Source organism: Lolium perenne, chromosome 4 (assembly GCF_019359855.2).
Source record: "Lolium perenne isolate Kyuss_39 chromosome 4, Kyuss_2.0, whole genome shotgun sequence".
Lineage (NCBI taxonomy): Eukaryota > Viridiplantae > Streptophyta > Magnoliopsida > Poales > Poaceae > Lolium > Lolium perenne.
Genome location: NC_067247.2, coordinates 380,786,683 through 380,807,753, shown reverse-complemented (window position 1 = coordinate 380,807,753; position 21,071 = coordinate 380,786,683). Strand labels below are relative to the sequence as shown.

The following is a 21,071-nucleotide window of genomic DNA, read 5'->3' as shown; positions in this document are numbered from 1 at the left end:
ATGAAAAGTCTTTGCTATATGATTCAGTTGTTTAATCATTGTCTTTATCATTGCTTTGAATCACTTCATTCATCTCATATGCTTTACAATAGTATTGATCAAGATTATGATAGCATGTCACTTTAGAAATTATCCTTGTTATCGTTTACCTACTCGAGGGCGAGTAGGAACTAAGCTTGGGGATGCTTGATACGTCTCAAACGTATCTATAATTTCTTATGTTCCATGCTAGTTTTATGACAATACTCACATGTTTTATACACACTTCACATCATTCATACGCATTTTCCGGTACTAACCTATTAACGAGATGCCGAAGCGCCAGTTTCTGTTTTGTGCTGTTTTTGGTTTCAGAAATCCTATACAGGAAATATTCTCGGAATTGGACGAAACGAACGCTCAGGGTCTTATTTTTCCACGGAGCTTCCAGAAGACCGAAGAGGATACGAAGTGGGGCCACGAGGCGCCCTAACCATAGGGCGGCGCGGCCAAGGAGGGGCCCGCGCCGGCCTATGGGGTGGGGCCCTCGTGCCTCCCCCGACTCTGCCCTTCCGCCTACTTAAACTCTCCGTCGCGAAAACCCTATTACCGAGAGCCACGATACTAAAAAAGTTCCAGAGACGCCGCTGCCGCCAATCCCATCTCGGGGGATTCAGGAGATCGCCTCCGGCACCCTGCCGGAGAGGGAAATCATCACCCGGAGGACTCTACATCACCATGATCGCCTCCGGACTGATGTGTGAGTAGTTCATCCTTGGAATATGGGTCCATAGCAGTAGCTAGATGGTTGCCTTCTCCTAATTGTGCTATCATGTTAGATCTTGTGAGCTGCCTATCATGATCAAGGTCGTCTATTTGTAATGCTACATGTTGTGTTTGTTTGGATCCGATGAATATGGAATACTATGTCAAGTTGATTATTGATCTATCATATATGTGTTGTTTATGATCTTGCATGCTCTCCGTTGCTAGTAGAGGCTCTGGCCAAGTTGATACTTGTGACTCCAAGAGGGAGTATTTATGCTCGATAGTGGGTTCATGCCTCCATTGAATATGGGACAGTGACAGAAAGTTCTAAGGTTGTGGATGTGCTGTTGCCACTAGGGATAAAACATCAATGCTTTGTCTAAGGATATTTGTGTTGATTACATTACACACCATACTTAATGCAATTGTTTGTTGTTTGCAACTTAATACTGGAAGGGGTGTGGATGCTAACCCGAAGGTGGACTTTTTAGGCATAGATGCATGCTGGATAGCGGTCTATGTACTTTGTCGTAATGCCCTAAGTAAATCTCATATTAGTCATCATGATATGTATGTGCATTGTTATGCCCTCTCTATTTGTCAATTGCCCAACTGTAATTTGTTCACCCAACATGCTATGTCTTATTGGAGAGACACCACTAGTGAACTGTGGATCCCGGTCCATTCTTTTACATCTAAATACAATCTACTGCAATCATTGTTCTCTGCTGCTCATTGCAAACAAATATCATTTTCCACACCATACATTTAATCCTTTGTTTACAGCAAGCCGGTGAGATTGACAACCTCACTGTTAAGTTGGGGCAAAGTATTTTGATTGTGTTGTGCAGGTTCCACGTTGGCGCCGGAATCCCTGGTGTTGCGCCGCACTACACTCCTCCACCAACAACCTTCATGTGGCCTTCATCTCCTACTGGTTCGATAACCTTGGTTTCTTACTGAGGGAAAACTTGCTGCTGTACGCATCACACCTTCCTCTTGGGGTTCCCAACGGACGTGTGCTTCACACGTTATCAAACACATTTAAGGATAAAAACACTTCATATTTTCATCCAACGGCGCGGCGGGTCAGCTTCCTGCTATAAAGTTACCTCATCGTCCTCATTCTCCCCCTTCGTCGCGCCGCACATCTGCTTCCCTCTCTCTCTCCGCCATTGCTAGCTCTTGAGCTCTATGCGCTCTTGCTCCCTCTCATCCTGCACCCTTGCCAAAGCTCTCCACCATGGCTCCTCACGAAGCTGCTGAAGCACAGGGCGCCTGGGACTGACGTGCCAGCGGCGAAGGCGCAGGTTTCTGGATGGGAGCGATCCAGAATCACCAACCAAGATCAAAAGATGTTGAAGAAACTTGGACTGCTGAAGAAACATGAATCTCTGATCTTTCCTGGCGACGAAAGCTTCCCCATCCTCCTATTGGATTCCGGGTAACTTTTATCGACTTCCTCATCTGTGGCCTCTCCACTCCTATCCACGAATTCCTTCGTGGACTTCTATTTATCTAAGGGATCCAGCTGCACCAGCTGACCCCGAATTCTCTTCTCCACATTTCCATTTTTATTACCCTCTGCGAGTGTTTCCTCGGCATCCATCCTCATTGGGGCCTATGGAAACGCATTTTTTTACCTCCGGCGCAACAACTCTAGGAACGTCGTCTATAATGTAGGCTGCGTTTGCATCTGCGTCGCCCCGGCGTAGATTATTTCGATGTGAAATTCCCTGACTCTATCCAAGGGTGGCGCTAGAAATGGTTGTATATCCAGGACGAGTACACCCTCTCCAAGGAGTATGGTATAGCGTCATTTGAAGCTGCCGATGGAATCCAAAGGCGTAGATCTTGGGACACAGAGGCCACTGCCGAAGAAAAGGCAGCCACTAAAGCCCTGATGATGCGCATCCATCAACTGCAAAACACCGACGAAGAGGAACTCTCGGGTGTTCAAATAACTGCTTATTTCCTTAGAATCCGGGTGCAGCCATTACAGGCTCGCAAAAACCCTCTCTGGATGTACTCAGGAGCTAAAGATGTCGATCATTTGTCCAAGGATCTCTTTGTGAAGGACTTGGAGAGGCTTGTCCGACGTTTTACCTCCTTGAGCAAAAAGCATGAAGTTCCCTCATCCTGCCGTGTGGAGCCATACAGTGCTTCCCACGCTCTTCCCGAAGTAAGTGTTTCTTCTAAGTAAACTTCTCCATTTTTTTCGACTGCATCTATTTTTCCTTGCGTTCCCATTTTTCTTATCTTTGCGTTGCATGTTGCAGAACCATCAAACTCTCTCTTTTCTCCCCCACTCCCTGAAGGTGGAGAGGTGGACGGTAGAATCATTGTCACCGACGATTCGCAAGAGTCCTCTCTTCCTGAGAGTGAAACCGCGGGATCCCAGAAATCCGCGGGTTCCTCCGAAAGCGAAACCGGATCAGAACAACAATGTGATTCTGGTCACTCTGTTTCTCCTCCTCTTGCTACTTCTCCTGGGCGCAAGAGGAAAAGAAACGATTTCGAGGATTCCGACGCCTCCAAGCGTACTGAACCGGCTGCCGAAGAACCTGAAGAAGAGGGTGCTTTCGACCCCTATGATGAAGCTGGCGCCATTAGCTTGTGAGTTTATTTATTTTTGTGTTTTTCCTATCTCTATTTTCTTCGGAATACTCATATTTCTATATTGACAGCTCTGAAGATGAAGAAAAGGAAGAACCCATGGTTCATGGCACGGCTCCTACGAGCACGTCCAACACCATGGTTCTTTCGGAAGAACACCACATTGCTGCGGAATGTTCGCCGCCCCCTCAACAAAACATGGAAACGTCGACTCCAACAGCCAGCCTCCGAGCACATGTGCCGAAGAAAGCAAGAACTGGGGCTGGCGACACTGGTGAACTTGTCACGGGGAATTCTTCAACTCTCTTCCTGGACGATGTAAGTCCCTTTTGTTTTCCTTAGTTTGCTTTTTTTGTTTTGCTTTTCTATTGTCATCTTTCAGCCGATATTTTACACTTGTTGTGTTTGCTTTCCACTAACTATTTTTCCCTGACTTTGTTTCTTGATAGCCTCTGATAAAGAATCTCATCAACTTTGGCTCCCAATTCATTGGGTTCCGCGATGAAGCCACCGCTCTAAGAGGTAAAGCCACAGTATTCTTGATGTGATTCCTATTCTCGCCAAATAACTTTTTGCCTTCTAACAAAGGGTCTTTGCCTTCCGATTTCTTATTTTCAGAAGCTCTCCGGCGAGCCGAAGAACGCGTTGATGCACTTGCAGCCAAGCTAGAGCACAGCGAAAAAGCTCGCGAGAAAGCTGAAAAAGATGTCATTGTTGTTGAAGGGCTCCGCCAGAAGCTTCAGACAGCCGAGGATGCTCTGAGTGACAAGGTGGCCCAACAAATCGAGCGTGAAAACGCAATAGTAGCACGGTTTGACACGCATAATCGAAGATTCACTAGTAAGCTATTCACTGCACTTTATTATTTTGCTCCTGCTTTTGTTCATGTAATTATCTCCAATATTGACGAACTCGTGGTTTCCTCCAGCAGGGCGGATGGGTGAAGTGTTTACTTTGCATGAAGAAACCGAGGATAATCTCCTCTATGCTCTATCTATTTTGGAACTGAATGGCGACTTGGCGCGCACTGATACGTCTCAAACGTATCTATAATTTCTTATGTTCCATACTACTTTTATGATGATACTCACATGTTTTATACACACTTTATGTCATTATTATGCATTTTCCGGCACTAACCTATTGACGAGATGCCGAAGAGCCAGTTGCTGTTTTCTGCTATTTTTTGGTTTCAGAAATCCTACACAGGAAATATTCTCGGAATTGGACGAAATCAACGCCCAGGGTCTTATTTTTCCACGGAGCTTCCAGAAGACCGAAGAGGATACGAAGTGGGGCCACGAGGTGGCGACACACCAAGGCGGCGCGGCCAAGGAGGGGCCCGCGCCGCCCTAGTGTGTGGGCCCCTCGTGACTCCTCCAACCCTACCCTTTCGCCTACTTATAGCCTCCGTCGCGAAAACCCCTGTACTGAGAGCCACGATACGGAAAACCTTCCAGAGACGCAGCCACTGCCATTCCCATCTCGCGGGATTCAGGAGATCACCTCCGGCACCCTGCCGGAGAGGGGAATCATCTCCCGGACGACTCTTCATCACCATGATCGCCTCCAGATTGATGTGTGAGTAGTTCATCCTTGGACTATGGGTCCATAGCAGTAGCTAGATGGTTGTCTTCTCCTAATTGTGCTATCATGTTTAGATCTTGTGAGCTGCCTATCATGATCAAGATCATCTATTTGTAATGCTACATGTTGTGTTTGTTGGGATCCGATGAATATGGAATACTATGTCAAGTTGATTATCAATCTATCATATATGTGTTGTTTATGTTCTTGCATGCTCTCTGTTGCTAGTAGAGGCTCTGGCTAAGTTGATACTTGTAACTCCAAGAGGGAGTATTTATGCTCGATAGTGGGTTCATGCCTCCATTGAATCTGGGACAGTGACAGAAAGTTCTAAGGTTGTGGATGTGTTGTTGCCACTAGGGATAAAACATCGATGCTTTGTCTAAGGATTTTTGTGTTGATTACATTACGCACCATACTTAATGCAATTGTCTATTGTTTGCAACTTAATACTGGAAGGGGTGCGGATGCTAACCCGAAGGTGGACTTTTTAGGCATAGATGCATGCTGGATAGCGGTCTATGTACTTTGTCGTAATGCCCTGATTAAATCTCATAGTAGTCATCATGATATGTATGTGCATTGTTATGCCCTCTCTAATTGTCAATTTCCCAATTGTAATTTGTTCACCCAACATGCTATTTATCTTATTGGAGAGACACCACTAGTGAACTGTGGACCCCGGTCCATTCTTTTACATCTGAAATACAATCTACTGCAATACTTGTTCTTTACTGTTCTTTGCAAACAAACATCATCTTCCACACTATACATTTAATCCTTTGTTTACAACAAGCCGGTGAGATTGACAACCTCACTGTTAAGTTGGGGCAAAGTACTTTGATTATGTTGTGCAGGTTCCACGTTGGCGCCGGAATCCCTGGTGTTGCGCCGCACTACACTCCGCCACCAACGACCTTCACGTGTTCCTTGACTCCTACTGGTTCGATAACCTTGGTTTCTTACTGAGGGAAAACTTGCTGTTGTGCGCATCACACCTTCCTCTTGGGGTTCCCAACGGACGTGTGCTTCACGCGTATCAAGACTGTTTTCTGGCGCCGTTGCCGGGGAGATCAAGACACGCTGCAAGGATTGAATTTTTCTTCGCGGGCCCTATTGGATTCAGCTGCCGGAGGTACTTTTATGTCCATCACCTTAGGCGCCGCAACAAAGCTTCTTGATAATATGATGACCAACTACTCTGAATGGCACACGGAAAGAGCTCCACAAGGTAAGAAGGTAAATTCTGTTGAAGAAACCTCCTCCTTGAGTGATAAGATTGATGCTATTATGCCTATGCTTGTGAATGGTAGATCTAATGTTGATCCTAATAATGTTCCTTTAGCTTCATTGGTTGCTCAATAAGAGCATGTTGATGTGAACTTCATTAAAAATAATAATTTCAACAACAATGCTTATAGGAATAATTCTAGTAACAACTATAGGCCATATCCTTCTAATAATGGTAATGGTTATGGTAATTCTTATGGGAATTCTTACAACAATAATAGAAGTGTACCCTCTGGTCTTTAAGCCATGCTTAAAGAATTTATTAGTACACAAACTGCTTTTAACAAATCTGTTGAAGAAAAGCTTGGTAAAATTGATATTCTTGCTTCTAAGGTTGATAGTCTTGCTGCTGATGTTGATCTTTTTAAATTGAAAGTTATGCCTAATGAAACTAAAGATATTAAGTCATTTGCTACAGCAAACGCTATCCAAGTTCGAATTAATGAAAATATTAGATGAATGGCTGAATTGCATGCTAGGTGGGAAAGAGAAGAAAATGCTAAAAAGAATAATGTAGCTAAAGTTTGGACTATTACCACCACTAGTAATATTGATACTTCACATGTTTCTACACCTCCTACTATCAATGGTAAAATAATTGGTGTTTGCAATGTTTTTACTCCTAATGCAAAGCGTGCAAAACTGCCTGAAACTGCTGAAACTGCTTGTGATAAAACTGCTAAATTTTTTCAAAATATTGGGGACAATGATCCCATTGCTGTAGATCCTAATGGTTTAGATTTTGATGATTGTCACATCTCTAAAGTTATAAAGTTCTTACAAAAACTTGCTAGAAGTCCCAATGCTAGTGCTATAAATTTGGCCTTTACAAAACATATTACAAATGCTCTCATAAAAGCTAGAGAAGATAAATTAAAACTTGAAACTTCTATTTCTAGGAAGTTAGAATATGGTTGGGAGCCCATCATTAAGATGAAGGTCAATGATTTTGATTGTAATGCTTTATGTGATCTTGGTGCAAGTATTTCTGTTATGCCTAAGAAAATCTATGATATGCTTGACTTGCCACCATTGAAAAATTGTTATTTGGACGTTAATCTTGCTGATAATTCTACAAAGAAACCTTTGGGAAGGATTGATAATGTTCGCATTATGGTTAACAATAACCTTGTCCCCGTTGATTTTGTTGTCTTGGATATTGAATGCAATGCATCTTGTCCCATTATTTTGGGAAGACCTTTTCTTCGAACTGTTGGTGCTATTATTGATATGAAGGAAGGCAATATTAAATATCAATTTCCTCTCAAGAAAGGTATGGAACACTTCCCTAGTAAGAGAATGAAGTTACCTTTTGATTCTATTATTAGAACAAATTATGATGTTGATGCTTCATCTCTTGATGTTACTTGATTCACACTTTCTGCGCCTAGCTGAAAGGCGTTAAAGAAAAGCGCTTATGGGAGACAACCCATTATTTTACTTCTGCACTTTTGTTTTATATTTGAGTCTTGGAAGTTGTTACTACTGTAGCAACCTCTCCTTATCTTTATTTTATTGCATTGTTGTGCCAAGTAAAGTCTTTGATAGTAAAGATGATACTAGATTTGGATTACTGCGCAGAAACAGATTTCTTGCTGTCATGAATTTGAGTAGTATTCTCTGTAGGTAACTCAGAAAAATCTGTCAATTAACGTGCGTGATCCTCAGATATGTACGCAACTTCCATTCAATTTGAGCATTTTAATCTGAGCAAGTTAAGTGCCCCAGAAAAATTTGTCTTTACGGACTGTTCTGTTTTGACAGATTCTGCCTTTTATTTCGCATTGCCTGTTTTGCTATGTTTGATGGATTTCTTTGTTCCATTAACTTTCAGTAGCTTTGTGCAATGTACAGAAGTGTTAAGAATGATTATGTCACCTCTGAATATGTGAATTTTCGATTATGCACTAACCCTCTAATGAGTTTGTTTTGAGTTTGGTGTGGAGGAAGTTTTCAAGGGTCAAGAGAGGAGGATGATATAGTATGATCAAGAAGAGTGAAAAGTCTAAGCTTGGGGATGCCCCCGTGGTTCATCCCTGCATATTTTAAGAAGACTCAAGCATCTAAGCTTGGGGATGCCCAAGGCATCCCTTCTTCATCGACAACTTATCAGGTCACCTCTAGTGAAACTATATTTTTATTCCGTCACATCTTATGTGCTTTACTTGGAGTGTCTGTATGTTTTTATTTTTGTTTTTGTTTGAATAAAATCGGATCCTAGCATTCTTTGTGTGGGAGAGAGACACGCTCCGCTGTTTCATATGAACACATGTGTTCTTAGCTTTACTTTTAATGTTCATGATGAAGGATGACACTGCTTCGTTCATCATTATTATGGTTGGAAACGGAAAATGCTTCATGTGGTAATTGGTATAATGTCTTGAATAAGTTGATACTTGGCAATTGTTGTGCTCATATAGATCATGTTTAAGCTCTTGCATCATGTACTTTGCACCTATTAATGAAGAACTACATAGAGCTTGTTAAAATTTGGTTTGCATGATTGGTCTCTCTAGAGTCTAGATATTTTCTGGTGAGGTGTTTGAACAACAAGGAAGACAATGTAGAGTCTTATAATGCTTGCAATATGTTTTTATGTAAGTTTTGCTGTACCGGTTCATACTTGTGTTTGCTTCAAACAACCTTGCTAGCCTAAGCCTTGTATTGAGAGGGAATACTTCTCGTGCATCCAAATCCTTCAGCCAAAAACTATGCCATTTGTGTCCACCATACCTACCTACTACATGGTATTTCTCTGCCATTCCAAAGTAAATTACTTGAGTGCTACCTTTAAACTTTCATTCCTTGTCTTTGCAATATATAGCTCATGGGAAAATAGCTTAAAAACTATTGTGGTATTGAATATGTACTTATGTATCTTATTTCTTATAAGTTGCTTGTTGAGCGGTAGCCATGTTTCTGGGGACGCCATCAACTATTACACTTTGTTGAATATCATGTGAGTTGCTATGCATGTTCGTCTTGTCTGAAGTAAGGGTGATTTTTCATGATCAAATGGTTTGAGTATGCATATTGTTAGAGAAGAACATTGGGCCACTAACTAAAGCCATGATCCATGGTGGAAGTTTCAGTTTGGACAACAATCCTCAATCTCTTATGAGAATATTATATGTTGTTGAATGCTTATGCATTAAAGAGGAGTCCATTATCTGTTGTCTATGTTGTCCCGGTATGGATGTCTAAGTTGAGAATAATCAAAAGCGAGAAATCCAATGCGAACCTTCTCCTTAGACCTTTGTATAGGCGACATAGAGGTACCCCTTTGTGACACTTGGTTGAAACATATGTTATGCAATGATAATCCATGTAAATCCAAGCTAATTAGTACAAGGTGCGAGCACTATTGGTAATCTATGCATGAGGCTTGCAACTTATAGGATGTCTTATGCATAACACATATGCTTTATTACTACCATTGACAAAATTGTTTCTATGTTTTCAAAATGAAAAGCTCTAGCACAAAAATAGTAATCCATGCTTCCCTCTGCGAAGGGCCTTTCTTTTACTTTTATGTTGAGTCAGTTTGCCTACTTCTTTCTATCTTAGAAGTAAACACTTGTGTCAACTGTGTGCATTAATTCCTACATATTTGCTTATTTGCATTCATCATATTACTTTGTGTTGACAATTATCCATGAGATATACATGTTGAAGTTGAAAGCAACCGCTGAAACTTATATCTTCTTTGTGTTGCTTCAAAGCTTTCTACTATGAATTTATTGCTTTATGAGTTAACTCCTATGCAAGTCTTATTGATGCTTGTCTTGAAAGTACTATTCATGAAAAGTCTTTGTTATATGATTCAGTTGTTTAATCATTATCTTTACCATTGCTTCGAATCGCTGCATTCATCTCATATGCTTTACAATAGTATTGATCAAGATTATGATAGCATGTCACTTCAGAAATTATCTTTGTTATTGTTTGCCTACTCGAGAGCGAGTAGGAACTAAGCTTGGGGATGCTTGATACGTCTCAAACGTATCTATAATTTCTTATGTTCCATGCTACTTTTATGATGATACTCACATGTTTTATACACACTTTATGTCATTATTATGCATTTTCCGGCACTAACCTATTGACGAGATGCCGAAGAGCCAGTTGCTGTTTTCTGCTGTTTTTGGTTTCAGAAATCCTACAAAGGAAATATTCTCGGAATTGGACGAAATCAACGCCCAGGGTCTTATTTTTCCACGGAGCTTCCAGAAGACCGAAGAGGATACGAAGTGGGGCCACGAGGTGGCGACACACCAAGGCGGCGCGGCCAAGGAGGGGCCCGCGCCGCCCTAGTGTGTGGGCCCCTTGTGACTCCTCCAACCCTACCCTTCCGCCTACTTATAGCCTCCGTCGCAAAAACCCCTGTACCGAGAGCCACGATACGGAAAACCTTCAGAAGATGCAGTCGCCGCCAATCCCATCTCGGGGGATTCAGGAGATCACCTTCGGCACCCTGCCGGAGAGGGGAATCATCTCCCGGAGGACTCTTCATCACCATGATCGCATCCGGATTGATGTGTGAGTAGTTCATCCTTGGACTATGGGTCCATAGCAGTAGCTAGATGGTTGTCTTCTCCTAATTGTGCTATCATGTTTAGATCTTGTGAGCTGCCTATCATGATCAAGATCATCTATTTGTAATGCTATATGTTGTGTTTGTTGGGATCCGATGAATATGGAATACTATGTCAAGTTGATTATCAATCTATCATATATGTGTTGTTTATGTTCTTGCATGCTCTCCGTTGCTAGTAGAGGCTCTGGCCAAGTTGATACTTGTAACTCCAAGAGGGAGTATTTATGCTCGATAGTGGGTTCATGCCTCCATTGAATCTGGGACAGTGACAGAAAGTTCTAAGGTTGTGGATGTGTGTTGCCACTAGGGATAAAACATCGATGCTTTGTCTAAGGATATTTGTGTTGATTACATTACGCACCATACTTAATGCAATTGTTTGTTGTTTGCAACTTAATACTGGAAGGGGTGCGGATGCTAACCCGAAGGTGGACTTTTTAGGCATAGATGCATGCTGGATAGCGGTCTATGTACTTTGTCGTAATGCATTGATTAAATCTCATAGTAGTCATCGTGATATGTATGGGCATTGTTATGCCCTCTCTATTTGTCAATTGCCCAACTGTAATTTGTTCACCCAACATGCTATTTATATTATTGGAGAGACACCACTAGTGAACTGTGGACCCCGGTCCATTCTTTTACATCTGAAATACAATCTACTGCAATACTTGTTCTTTACTATTCTTCGCAAACAAACATCATGTTCCACACTATACATTTAATCCTTTGTTTACAGCAAGCCGGTGAGATTGACAACCTCACTGTTAAGTTGGGGCAAAGTACTTTGATTGTGTTGTGCAGGTTCCACGTTGGCGCCGGAATCCCTGGTGTTGCGCCGCACTACACTCCGCCACCAACGACCTTCACGTGTTCCTTGACTCCTACTGGTTCGATAACCTTGGTTTCTTACTGAGGGAAAACTTGCTGCTGTACGCATCACACCTTCCTCTTGGGGTTCCCAACGGACGTGTGCTTCACGCGTATCACGCACCAATATTTGCAATGCTCGCACCGCGTTTACACGCCTGTTCCCCCATTTCTTTTCCAAGGAGACGCAGCCGGAGATTTTCTCTGAGCTTGTTCAGCGTTTCTTGGGTAAGGAAGATCTTGCATTGGCCTATCGTCATGATAGTATGAAGATTGGGGTCTAGGGAACCATCGCCTTGGTTGCCGCCAGTGAGCAGGACGTCGACTGGGCGAAGGCTGGCAATCCCAAGGGGATGAACAATGAGACTTGGAAAGCTTTGTTGAAGGACGCCAAGATCCACTCGAAGAAATCCTCGCCTTCCTGAACCCGAATTCTGCTGCATCCACTAGCACTACCAGGACGGAGGTCAAGTAGACCAACCTGTACCCATGTTTTTTCTTCCCTTTTTAGCTGCCGCTTTCTTTGTGACTCGCGACTATTCATATCGTCTCACTAGGAGTCGAATTTTGTGAGGATCATCTTTTATGTAAATACCTTTACTATCAATGAAAAAGTGTTCCTCACCGAATGATTGATGTCGATATTTCTTTCTTCCAGTTGATTTTTTATAACTATACCGAGGCCGCTGGTCCTTCTGCTGCTTCGCCTACCGCGTCTCGCTCTACGAGGACACCTGCCGACATATTTCTGGACAATTCTTCTTGTGCTGATTCAGTCCAACAAGAGCTAGCAGAACTTCGACAACAGCTTCAACCTATGAAGAAACAGGTTGTGACCGTTATGGACCAATCCCGCAAATCCTCTGAGCGTGAAAAAGCTGCTCTTCGACAAGCACAGGAGGCCCTTGAGTTAAAGGAATGTGCGGTAGCCGATGCTTTGCGGGCTACCGCGCGTGAGGATTACATGCTTGAACTAATGACTGAAGCATGTCAAGATATGGTGGGTGTTGTATATCTTTCTTTTTCTTCGACATTCCTCGTGTGTTTCCTTATATCTTGTTTTTCTTGGTTGAATCTAGGTTCCTTTCTGGATGTTGTTACTGAAGACCAACGCGTTAATGCGCGAGTTGAGATCCTTCTCGGCTTGCTAGACAGAACGGTAGTGACTTCTGGGCGAGCAAGGGCCGCACTCAACGAATCGTTCGGTTACAGGATCGAGCCGCTCAAGTCCGGGAATTCCGTGATTTCTTCGGCAGTACTCTGGCCATGATTTATAGTGCTTTATTTCCTCGGAACCCTCAACCTGGAAACCTTACTGAGCTGATGGATAAATTCAAGGATGTGGAGAGTATCCATGACTTTGTGAAGGCGCAGTTGGTAGCTGGTGCTAAATTTGCTCTAATTTGGCTGAAGATCTGTTACTCCAAATTGGACCTCTACAATGTATTCGATATTCTTTACCGGAAAACGTCGAAGAGGAGGGTGAACGCTGACAAGCACAATGAAGTTGTATCACATGTGGCCGAGAAGATGATTGATGAACTTCTTCGGTACGACGCTGCTTTTTTCACAGACCATCGCTACGATGATTCAACACAAATTGTTCATGCTGCCCAAGAGAACATAACCATAGACAGGTTTATGCAAAGACTATTTTTCTCTTTTTCCGATGTATTTGGTCTGAGCCGAATATATTTATAACTCATATGTATTGTAAACATTTTGCGAGACTTATGTATAGTCAAGGCAAATTTGTATGTTTATTGCTTTCTTTTTCAAGCCCCCGAGTATTCTGGTGGCATATCAATGTTTGTTATCCGCGAGCTTTTTAACCAAGGCAGATAATTTCTAGCTATATATTTTTTGAGAGTCGAGTATATCTTCTGAATACCTCGGGTACGAGCCCCCGAGCCTTGCGAGAAAAATATATGTCATAACTATTTTTATTATATTGCAGCATCGCAAGCCCGCCTCATTAAAAATTCCAGCCCCACTCGGTGCCCTGAAAGGAAAAGAGTGCGTCTGAAAACTTGCGAGCTCTTCAGTACAATGTATGCTTACATAGTCGATACTATATTGTTCTCTACGCGTAGAAACGCCGAAACCGTGCCACATTCCATGGGTTTGGTTCGTCCTTCCCTGTCTTGTTGTCCTTCAATCTGTATGCGCCTCCTGGAATTACTTCAGTGACTATGTATGGCCCTATCCATGGAGACTCGAATTTTTCATGGCTATCCTGTGTCAGCCAAAGAACTAGGTCACCAAATTGGAAAGATCTGGGTCGCAAAGGTCGACTGTGATAATTTTTGAGGTTCTGCTGGTACGTGGTTACTCTTGATAATACTTCATCCCTTGCTTCGTCAAGTGCGTCGACATCATCTTCCAGCGCTTTTCTCGAAGTTTCTTCGTCATACTCTGCGACTCTTGGGGAATTATGCTCTATTTCTATCGGGAGTACCGCCTCAGCTCCATGGACCAAAAAGAACGGAGTTTCCTGTGTCGCTGTATTGGGTGTTGTTCGTATGCTCCATAACACGCTGGGTAACTCATCAATCCAAGTGTGCCGCGCTTTTTCTAGTGGTGTTAGCAGTCGCTTCTTGATGCCATTGCAGATAATACCGTTTGCTTTCTCGACTTGGCCATTTGTTTGCGGATGCACCAACGATGCAAAATGTAGTTTAATGCCTACTTATGCGCAGTACTCCTTAAATTATCGAGAGGTAAAGTTACTGCCATTGTCCGTAACTATGCTGTTAGGGATACCGAATCGAAACACTATCCCCTTGACGAATTTTACCGCCGATGTTGCGTCTGCCGAAGTTACAGGTACTGCCTCTATCCACTTGGTAAATTTGTCGACAGCTATGAGTAAATACACGTGTCCTCTTGACCAGGACTTGTGTAATTTCCCCACCATATCAAGCCCCCATTGCGCGAAAGGTCACGCCAATGGTATTGGCATCAGCTCTGCTGCCGGAGAGTGAGGTTTAGCCGCGAATCTCTGACACGCGTTGCACGTGCGTACTATATCTTTTGCATCTTCTACTATTGTCAGCCAATAAAATCCTGCCCGAAAAGCTTTGGCTGCTATTGCTCGACTGCTTGCGTGGTGGCCACATACTCCCTCATGTATATCTTTCAGTATAACTCGCCCTTCTTCGGGTGCGACTCACCTCTGCAATACTCCTGAGATGCTCCGTTTGTATAATTCTCCCTTGATCACGGTGAACGCCTTGGATCGTCGGATAACTCGCCGCGCTTCTACCGGATCTTCGGGCATCTCTTTCCTTGTGATGTATGCCATGTAAACCTGCATCCATGGAACTTGTATCATCATAACTTCTTCTGGTTCCTCTTCATCTTCCGATATATTTATTTCTTGAGTTGCTGGAGCCCCCGAGCCTTCCTTGGCCTTTTTTTCTTCAGCTGCTTTGGCGCTTTCTTCGCCTTGGTTGATCTCTCACTTATGTCCTCCCAGAAAATGCCAGGTGGTATCGGCAAGCGTTGCGTCGTTGCTAAGCCTGCTGATGTGATTGACTTCACAGCCACCAAAGAGTTTCTCGAGTTCATTGTACAACTCCTTGTATGCTATCATGCTATCATTGACTGCATCGCACTTGTTCATCACCTGTTGAGCCACCAACTGAGAGTCACCGAAGATTCTTAATCGAGTTGCGCCACACGCTTTTGCCATCTTCATCCCGTGTATGAGGGCTTCATACTCTGCCTCGTTATTGGACGCGTTGGGGAACGTCATCCGTATTATATATTTTATTTTGTCACCTTGGGGTGATACAAGTATCACGCCTGCTCCAACTCCTTCCAATCTCTTGGACCCATCAAAGTTCATATGCCAAGTACTCGACAAATCTGGGGGTCCCATATTTTGCAATTCCATCCACTCTGCGATAAAGTCCGGCAGAATCTGCGACTTGATCGCCTTTCTTTTTTCATACATGATGACCCGAGGGGAGAGCTCAATTCCCCAAAGGGAGACATGTCCCATGGCTTCAGGATTTTTTAGGATGTTCGAGAGGGGTGCCTCATTGACTACTATTATCGGGTGTGCCGAAAAATAATCCCGTAACTTTCTTGCCATTGTGAATACTCCATATGCAAGTTTCTGATAATGCGGGTAACGTTGCTTGGATGGCGATAGTACCTCACTGATGAAGTATACTGGCCACTGAACTCCATGGATCTTCCCTTCTTCTTCTCGTTCCACCACGAGAACTGTGCTGACCACCTGAGGCGTGACCGCGATGTATAGAAGGAGGGGTTCTTTTTCTTTCGGAGCCACCAATACTGGAGGCGTCGAGATTGTGCGCTGGAGATGCTCAAAAGCTTCATCTGCTTCGTCGTTCCACTCAAACTTTTCTCCTTGCTTGATGAGCGTGTAGAAGGGCATCACTTTTTCTCCTAGAAGTTTCGCCTCAAAGCTGCAACACAGCCCGTCAGCTGCTGTATCTCCTTGAGCTTGGTTGGTTTCCTCATCGTCACGATGGCCTGTATTTTCTCGGGGTTTGCCTTGATTCCTCTGGCTGACACCGAGTACCCAAGGAGTTCTCCCGCAGGAACGCCAAAGGAGCATTTCGTCGGGTTTAGCTTGAGGCGAAACTTGTCGAGATTGTCGAAGGTTTCTCTAAGATCGTCGATCAAAGATGACCCTTGATTTTTTGTTATGACGACATCGTCGATATATACTTGGACGTTCTTGCCAATCTGTGTGGCGAGACACTTCTGCATCATCCTCTGATAAGTAGCTCCCGCGTTTTTCAACCCGAAGGGCATTGTTCTGTAGCAAAACATGCCATAAGGCGTTATAAAAGCTGTTTTGACTTCATCTTCTTCTTTATGCAGATCTGGTTGTAACCAGAATACGCGTCCAGGAAGGAAAGACGTTCGCATCCCGCCGCGGAGTCGATAATTTGATCGATCCTCGGGAGGGGAAAGTCATCCTTTGGACAATGTTTATTGAGACACGTGAAGTCGACGCACATGCGAAGGACATCAGTGTTTTTCTTCGGGACCAAAACTGGGTTAGCGACCCATGTGGCCTCGGTATGTAGTTCTTTGATAAAGTTTCCTTCTTGAAGTCGATTGATCTTTGATAGCATAGCTTTGCAGTTTGGCTCGGAGAAACGCCGCAAAGGTTGTCGGATTGGCCTGGCTCTTGGATCTAGATTAAGGGGATGCTCGGCGAGTTCCCTGGGCACTCCTGGCATGTTAGCTGGACACCATGCGAAGATTTCCCAGCGCTCACGGAGGAACTCGACAAGTGCGCTTTCCTATGCGCTATCCATATTTGTTGCGATAGCTGTCATCTTCTTGGGATTTGTCGGGTGGATCTGCACTTCCTTGGAATTCTTGGAGGTGTCGAAGATTTGCTCCTTGAGTGGCCTCCCTCCGCCCGGTAGCACGTCGTAATTGGTGGTGAATTTAGAAGCTTCATACTCAGTCTGCATCCCGAAAGTTTCGGAAAGCCTATGAAAATCCTTGTCACACTTATCTGCAATTGCAAAACCTTCTTTCACTGTGATTGGGCCATTAGGACCAGGAATCCTCCATAACAGGTATGTATAGTGTGGCACGGCCATGAATCTGGCATATGCGGGTCATCCCAATATGTCATGATACTGTGATGGAAAGTCGATAACTTCAAACTCCAGCTTCTCTCTCCTGAAATTTTCTCGAGTTCCAAATTGTATGTCGAGGTTTATCTTTCCCAAAGGATAATTAGGCTTCTCTGGTGTGATGTCGTGGAAACGTGTATCCGTTGGTGTCAAGTTTGCCAATGAGATATTCATCTTCCTCAATGTATCCGCGTACATGAGATTCAAACTGCTTCCTCCGTTGATGAATATACGCAAGACCTCGAATCCTGCGATCACTGCCGGTAAAATCATAGCTGATTGTCCCGGTCGTGGAACTTGAGGTGGGTGATCCGCTTGAGTGAATCCTATGTCCTGTGCCGACCAATTAAGGTACTCGATGGTTGGTGGAGGCATCTTCTCTACCATGTATACCTGTCACGAAATTACCTTTTGCGTCCTATTCGGTGGTCTCCCTTTCTGAATCATCGACACTGTTCCTATTGTGTCAATGTAAGGGCCGTTGTTGGTCGGACTGCAACTGATGTTGATTTTCGCTAGTGATTGCGGGTGGTGGTGGCAAATGAACCTCGCTCCTTGGCCCCTGTACATGCCCCCTGTTCGTCGCTTGTGCATTTGTATGCTCCGCATATCTGTGCAGAGCCTGGAATGTTCGGCAATCTTTCTGAAGGTGGCCTGCCTGTCTTTTCCCTTCGTTGTCAAGGTAAAAGTGCATCTGGCATGGTCCGTTCAGAAGATCTTAGGGTAATATATTGTATGGCCTCTAGAACCTTGGTCGATTATTTTGTCTACTGGAGCTTGGCGCATCCTATGATCATTGCGCTGTTTGCTGCCTCTCTGATAATCATCCCGATGATTTCCTCCACTGTTTCCTAGAAAGCCCTCCATTCAAGAATGTACGATGTTTTGGACTTTTCATGGTTCACTTACTTTTGTTTTTATCTAGTCTACTTTTAATGTATAGGTTCACTCCTTTTAGTTTGAATCTAGTCTACTCTAAGAGTATCTAAAGCTTATTTTAATAGTACACGGAAGGAGTAGTTGAGAATGAGCTTAATATGGAAATGGAAAAAAATGTTGATATCAACAAACTGAATTTAGAGAGCTAATGTTTAGGCAACTCATGCTCCACAAGAGTGATATAAATACTTTAGTAGGAACACTGCAAGATTTAAGTCACGCAACTAAACACTTAAACAAACATCTTGATATGGGTTCAAGTACAATGTAACCAAATAGCTAAAGTTCAAGCTTTGATTTTAAGCCAATTTTTTTTAGTAAAGCTATTTCTACTAATATTACTACAAGACGAGGTACATAAACAAAGAACAAGCTCGTAAAGCTAAAGAAATAGAAAGAAAATTCCATACTAATATATCTGAAAACTTGTACTACCGACACTTATTTTGCATCGGAAGGAGATTTATCAATACAATGTGTGTCTTGTGCGATTAGGAAATGGTTTAACTTTGTTAGTTGGCTAGGCAATTTGAGACTATCTTAAACGTCCTGGCCCCTCACATGCACCTACCAGTTTTTAGATCAACAGGGAGAACCTTCCATTGATTAAATCAACGAAAACAACATTGGCACCTACCATTTTATGCACATGTGGACAGCTATTCCCGATCAGTAGGCCACGATGACAACCACGGCATGACCGGTGCGGCGAGGTAGTATATTCTTCTGTGCAGCAGTCGTTCAGAAGTCCAGTCGGCGCCGGCCGTCTTCATCACACACACACACACAAGAAAAACGAAACCTCCAAACACGGCCCGGCGCGTCATCCCCTCTCGGATTTAAGTAGTGTCGTCCAGTGAAATTAAGTGCAGCGTTGCAGTCATACCCAGCGTAGCTAGAGTAGAGCGTCGTGGGCGATGGCGGAGGAAGAAGATCCGGAGCGGCGGGGCAGGCATAATCCAATGTCCAACGTCCCGATCATTCCGGTCATCATGTTCCTCGCGCCGTGCGCGTTCTTCCTGTTCACGTCAGACCTGGGGCTCCCGCGCATCCGCATCGAGTATTCAAGCCGCGACGCTCCGGCCAGCGCGCCCGCGAAGAAGCCGCTGCGCCAGCTGACCGACCGGCCGTACACGCTGGGTGCGGCCGTGTCGGACTACGATGCCCACAGAGCGGCGTGGCTGGCCGCGCACCCGCGGTTCCCGGCCTCCGTCGCGCCGGGGCGGCCGCGCGTGCTGGTGGTCACCGGATCGTCGCCGCGGCGGTGCAGCAAACCAGACGGCGACCAGTTGCTCCTCCGCGCGTTCAAGAACAAGGCGGACTACTGCCGCGTCCACGGCTTCGACATCTTCTACAGCAACGTGGTGCTGGACGCCGAGATGTCGGGGTTCTGGACGAAGCTGCCGCTGCTGCGCGCGCTGATGGTGGCGCACCCGGAGACGGAGCTCTTCTGGTGGGTGGACTCCGACGTTATCTTCACGGACATGCTGTTCGAGCCGCCGTGGGGCAAGTACGCGCGCCACAACCTGGTGCTCCCCGGCTGGGACGACGCGGTGTACGACGCCAAGAGCTGGCTCGGCACCAACGCCGGCAGCTTCGTGATCCGGAACTGCCAGTGGTCGCTGGACCTCCTCGACGCGTGGGCGAAGATGGGGCCGCGCGGCCCGGTGCGCGAGCACTACGGGAAGATCTTCGGGGAGGCGCTGTCGAACCGGGGGGCGTACGAGGCGGACGACCAGTCGGCGATCGTGTACCTGCTGGTGACGGAGCGAGAGAGGTGGGGGGACAAGGTGTTCCTGGAGAGCTCCTACGTGCTGCACGGCTACTGGAAGGGGATCGTGGACAGGTACGAGGAGCTGCGGAGCAAGTGGCGGCCGGGGCTCGGCGACGACCGGTGGCCGCTCGTCACGCACTTCGTCGGCTGCAAGCCGTGCGGGGGCCAAGGCGCGAGCTACGATGCCGCGGAGTGCCGGCGAGGCATGGAGCGCGCGCTCAACTTCGCCGACGACCAGATACTCAACCTCTACGGCTTCCAGCACCGGTCGCTCAACACCACGGCCGTGCACCGCGTCAGGAACGACACCGGACGGCCGATGGACGCGGACGACGAGGAGATCGGCCGGCTCCTACACCCGACGTTTAGAGCCGCTAGGCCATCGTAATCTACTCCGATCAAGTAACAGCTTCTTCAATTAGTTTGGATGTGAACGTGCTAAACATCTGAACATGCAACGTGTAATACTTGTAGACGCAAATTTCTCCAAATGTATATAGACATCAATTGTTCATACTGACTTCTGTCGTGAACGTGTAAGGCCAGTACAATTAGAAATAGGTTGTGGAGCGAACCATGAATTTGACAGGCACAATCACCCTTTAAGATAGACTAAAATGTGTGAGAGAACATTTAAAAAAAATTGTGAGAGAAAGATGGGGGCACAAACCCTCCACAATTTGCTAAGGGTGGATAAAATAAAAATGAGAGTACGATGCAAACGCAGCAAACTGAGCAAATTGAATATGTTTTATGTTTTAGAATGTGTATGAAATGCTTCTATGATTGAGGATTGCATTGGATTGGCCTGCTGGCATGCGAGGAAGTTTCATTTGACCAACAACGAGATGATCTTGACGTCATGCTATTTTGTCTTGGCTAGTAAGGTAAGAGAGTATGAGGCACTTCAATCTCAATGTCAACCTCAAGCTTACTTCTATTTCATGTGCACCATTTAATGTTTATGTCATGTTGCAATGGGAAAATAGTACCAATTAAAGAGGCTAATGATGGGGGC

The 21,071-nt window shown here is 44.8% G+C and overlaps 1 protein-coding gene across 1 annotated transcript; it reads left to right on the top strand.

Annotated features, from left to right (window-relative positions):
* The first annotated feature begins 19,024 nt into the window (after positions 1 to 19,024).
* Positions 19,025 to 20,567, top strand: LOC127297222 (probable glycosyltransferase 4). Its single transcript, XM_051327518.2, has one exon. The coding sequence runs from the start codon at positions 19,197 to 19,199 to the stop codon at positions 20,439 to 20,441; it is 1,245 nt and encodes a 414-aa protein (XP_051183478.1). The 5' UTR covers positions 19,025 to 19,196; the 3' UTR covers positions 20,442 to 20,567.
* The last annotated feature ends 504 nt before the right edge of the window (positions 20,568 to 21,071 follow it).